The sequence below is a fragment of the Salarias fasciatus genome (genome assembly GCF_902148845.1).
Source record: "Salarias fasciatus chromosome 23 unlocalized genomic scaffold, fSalaFa1.1 super_scaffold_20, whole genome shotgun sequence".
NCBI lineage: Eukaryota > Metazoa > Chordata > Actinopteri > Blenniiformes > Blenniidae > Salarias > Salarias fasciatus.
The window spans coordinates 7,140,376-7,144,562 of NW_021941230.1; the positions used below are offsets into that span (position 1 = coordinate 7,140,376).

The 4,187-nt window shown below is 48.6% G+C and overlaps 1 protein-coding gene across 1 annotated transcript; it reads left to right on the forward strand.

Annotated features, from left to right (window-relative positions):
* Positions 1-931: 931 nt before the first annotated feature.
* Positions 932-3,144, forward strand: LOC115383612 (polyadenylate-binding protein 1-like). Its single transcript, XM_030085744.1, has 9 exons — positions 932-1,118; positions 1,266-1,459; positions 1,551-1,669; positions 1,776-1,915; positions 2,008-2,102; positions 2,200-2,337; positions 2,498-2,593; positions 2,804-2,942; positions 3,134-3,144. The coding sequence occupies exons 1-9, from the start codon at positions 1,001-1,003 to the stop codon at positions 3,142-3,144; spliced, it is 1,050 nt and encodes a 349-aa protein (XP_029941604.1). The 5' UTR covers positions 932-1,000.
* The last annotated feature ends 1,043 nt before the right edge of the window (positions 3,145-4,187 follow it).

A 4,187-nucleotide genomic window follows, 5' to 3' on the forward strand; every position in this document is an offset into this window, starting at 1 on the left:
TGTGACACATCCATTATTTTTCATCCAGTTTGTATCGTTGAAGAAATGTCGTGCGTCGATAACCGAGAGGTGAAAATGAAAAAGATTATTATTTACTGTGAGCGTCAGAAGCATTTCATAGGATTAAACTGACATTTTTATTTCTGTAGGATCATCCATGTCACAGGAATGAGTTTGTCAAAATGCGTAAACTTTTGGTTTTCAGCTAGAAAATCTCTTTCCAGAATGCATTGGAGCGGATGGGAGGAAATTCTGCCGTCTCCTCAAACGCGTCTGGCGAGAGAAACATTTGAGATACAGAAAAAATAAAAGCACTGCCAGCATCACAAGGACTCTGGCTACGTTTTGATGTATAATATGTTCAGATTGAGCCAGAAATGTGGCCGTGGGGACCAGAGAACTGTACTGCATTAATACTGCATGTAATGTCTAACCTGGTTTCCATAGTAACGGTGTGTCCAAGTTATCATGAGGAATTTCATGACATCATCGCCTGAGTTGCCTGGCAACTTTGAATCCGAGCTGTGATGTCATCAACAGCGTTGACAGCCTGCGTCTTCAGCCTGCAGTTCACCACTCTGAACTATTCAGACGTCCCGATCAGTCGTAGCTTTGCGCTTTGGAGAAGAATCACCCACCCACCAAGTTATCCATCACTGAGTTAGCCAGATCTCTCTAAATTTCAGCTTCAGATTTCATTTTGACAGAGGATATTTGAGTATGTTTGACCAGACGAGGAAACCTCAAGAGCATTGTTCATCGACAAATGTAAGAACACGTGTTTTTTAAGTGAGAGACTCCATAAGTTTCCACTAAAACTGGAAATAGTATTTGTCATTGATGTGATATTGGACATTTATGAAAATAATGACCTTCTGAACCATTGCATTTACAGATGTCAGGTTACAGGAAGACAAAGCCAATTCTGGACCAGTTTGCGCCCATCAACCCATCAGCTTCTCTGTATGTGGGAGACCTGCTTCCCACCACCACAGAGGTGATGCTTTATGAGAAGTTCAGCCAGGTGGGGCAGGTCATCTCTGTCCGGGTTTGCAGACACCGGATCACCCGCCGCTCTCTCGGCTATGGCTTCGTCAACTACACGAAACGTGAAGATGGTGAGTTTTGTCTGAACAACCTCTGAAGGAGGCGCTGTGCCTCCAGTCGATCTTAATGTTCTTCAATTCATGTCTGATGCTGCATTTTGAGGGGCGAACCTGTGAATACGCTTATGTTTTTTTTCTTTTCTTGTGGTCTTTGTGTAGCTGAGCGAGCGCTGGACGACCTGGCCTTCACTGTCGTCAACGGCCGGCCTGTGCGGATCATGTGGTGTCGACGAGACCCCTCCCAGAGAACCAACGCAGCGGGGAACATCCTGATTAAGAACCTGGACAAATCCATCGACAGCCTGTCCTTGCTGAACACGTTTTCAGCCTTCGGGACTGTGCTGTCCTGTAAAGTGAGTATGGGGTCATAACAGTGTTAAAACTTTTTAGGAAAATTCATGATGCTTGTGAATGTGTTTGACTCATAGCTCTTCCTCTTTCCAGGTGGTTTGTGACGACAACAACGTCTCAAAGGGGTACGGCTACGTGCACTTTGAGACCGTGGAGGCGGCTGAGCGCGCCACTCAGAGGCTGAACGGCATGCTGCTCAATGACCAGATAGTGTAAGTGTGATTTCCGTTCCTTAAAGTTTTCGAACCTGCTACTACAAGTTCCCAAGTCAGGTTTTGACACATTTGACTTAATGTTTCATGATGTTTTCTTCAACAGAACTATTGAGCCGTTCCGATCGTTTAAAGACAGGGAGGCGGAGCTCGCCACAAGTGCAGAGGAGTTCACCAACGTTTATATAAAGAACTTCGGAGAGGACATGGACGACAACAGGCTGACGGAGCTGTTCAGCAAATACGGTAAGAGAGTCAGATTTAATTTCCACTCAGCATTCACAGCTGAGGATGTGAACCGATGTTGACCAGCTGCTTTTTTTTTTTTTTTTGAACAGGACCCACATCCAGCGTTCGTGTGATGACAGACGACAATGGAACTTCGAAAGGATTTGGATTCGCCCGCTTTGAGAGCCACGAGAACGCCAGGAAGGTAAGAACCACTTCTGAGGAAGACTGATGGGTAGATCACATATTCTCTGCATTTCTGCTTGCTTCAAATCACGATACCTATGTTTATTTCCTCTCAGGCGGTGGACGACTTGAACGGTAAAGTGTTGAACGGCCGGCGGTTGTACGTGTCTCGTGCTCAAAGGAAGGCAGAGCGGCAGACGGAGCTCACGCGCAGGTTTGAGCCTGAGAGTTTGGATCGCGGATCCAGGTATCAGGTCAGTAAGTCACTTAACTCCAGCGTCCAGTCACTTTTTGAGGAGCAGATCCGTCATGCTCAAAATGAAAGTGGCAAAGGACCTTTGAGCCCAGGCTGTACTGTTTAAAGACTGTTATTCGGGGTGGCACTAACTTCTCCTTTGTCCTTGAATAAACTAGGGGGTCAATCTGTACGTCCACAACCTGGACTCCGACATGGATGAGGAGCGTCTGCACCGAGCTTTCAGTCCCTTTGGAACCATCACAAGTGTCAAGGTGAGCAGTCAACTAGCAGTGAATTACAAAATGTAATGGATTTCTTACTCCTTATGGTAATTCCTGTCATATTACAATGAGTCTTGTGTAAATTGAGGTGACAGGTATAGGTATAGTTAAAGATATAAGTAGGAACTCTGAGAAAGAGCATGTTTAATTCAATGTTTTCATACCTGAACTGAATGAGTTTAATTTGTGTCTCTTCCGCAGGTGATGACGGAGGGGGAACGCTGCAAAGGATTTGGGTTTGTCTGCTTTTCGTCCCCTGAGGAGGCCAGCCGGGCCATGACTGGGATGAACGGCCACGTCTTGGGCACCCAGGCGCTCTACGTGGTGCTGGCCCGGTCTCGTCCTGACGCGCGTCCTCAGCGCGAACCCTTTGTCCAACCCCGACATGAGGCCTACATGCAACCCCAGCGAGAGACACAGGTACACCCCCAGCAGCAGCCTCTCCCACTCCAACAGCAGCAGCTTCTCCTCAGATGCCCCCAGTGTGGGATCTGCCTGCTTCCACAATCTCAGTCCTACGTGTGCCCTCAGTGGGAGCCTAACGCACGCTTCCATCACGGGCCCCACATGCTCCACCAGGAGGGGACCCCCTCAAACCCTCAGTGGGGGGCCAACATACTGCCCCGTTATGAGCCCTATGTGTGGTCCCAGCAAAATCTTCACATGCACCCCCAGTATAGACCCTATGTGTGAAAAGGTGGAATAGATTTATAAAAAGATAACTAAAGGAAATAATTGTGGGGGGCAGAAAGAAGCATTGAAGAAACAAAAACTCAGGAAAAAAACGATTGATATCAACTTTCCAAACACAGAGGAAAGGATGGAAGGAAAGAAAAGAGAAATTAAGCATTGAAGAAGGAAAACCTCAGAAAAAAGTGATATCATCATTGCATCTCTGTGTCTGAGGATCGGGTCGCCGGGGACCCTGCCATCGGCTGCCACCCAATCCACGGTGTCTCTGGATTGGCAGACCAGGGGGACCGGAGGGTGTGCTCCAACTATAGGGGGATCACACTCCTCAGCCTCCCCGGGAAAGTCTATTCCAGGGTTCTGGAGAGGAGGATTCGACCGATAGTCGAACCTCGGATTCAGGAGGACTTAAGCAGTTTTCGTCCTGGTCGTGGAACAGTGGACCAGCTCTACACCCTCCATGGGGTGCTCCAGGGCTCGTGGGAGTTCGCCCAACCAGTCCACATGTGTTTTGTGGACTTGGAGAGGGCGTCTGACCGCGTCCATCATGGTGTCTTATGGGGGGTGCTCCAGGAATACGGAGTCCGGTGCCCCTTGTTCAGGGCTGTCCGGTCTCTGTATGACCGGAGTAGGAGTCTGGTCCGCATTGCCGGCAGTAAGTAGGACCTGTTCCCGGAGCATGTTGGACTCCGGCAGTGCTGCCCTTTGTCACCGGTTCTGTTCATAATCTTTATGGACAGAATTTCTAGGTGCAGCCAGGGGCTGGAGGGGGTCCGGTTCGGGAACCACAGGATTTCATCTGTGCTTTTTGCAGATGATGTTTTCCTGTTGGCTTGATCGAACATGGACCTACAGCTTGCACTGGGGTGGTTCGCAGCCGAGTGTGAAGCGACAG

Excerpts from the sequence above, each read along its gene's own strand:
- LOC115383612 (XM_030085744.1), top strand. The coding sequence starts at position 1,001 with ATGCTTTATGAGAAGTTCAGCCAGGTGGGGCAGGTCATCTCTGTCCGG. Across the intron at positions 1,119-1,265 it reads CTACACGAAACGTGAAGATG|CTGAGCGAGCGCTGGACGAC; the intron begins GTGAGTTTTGTC and ends GTCTTTGTGTAG. Across the intron at positions 2,594-2,803 it reads GAACCATCACAAGTGTCAAG|GTGATGACGGAGGGGGAACG; the intron begins GTGAGCAGTCAA and ends TCTCTTCCGCAG.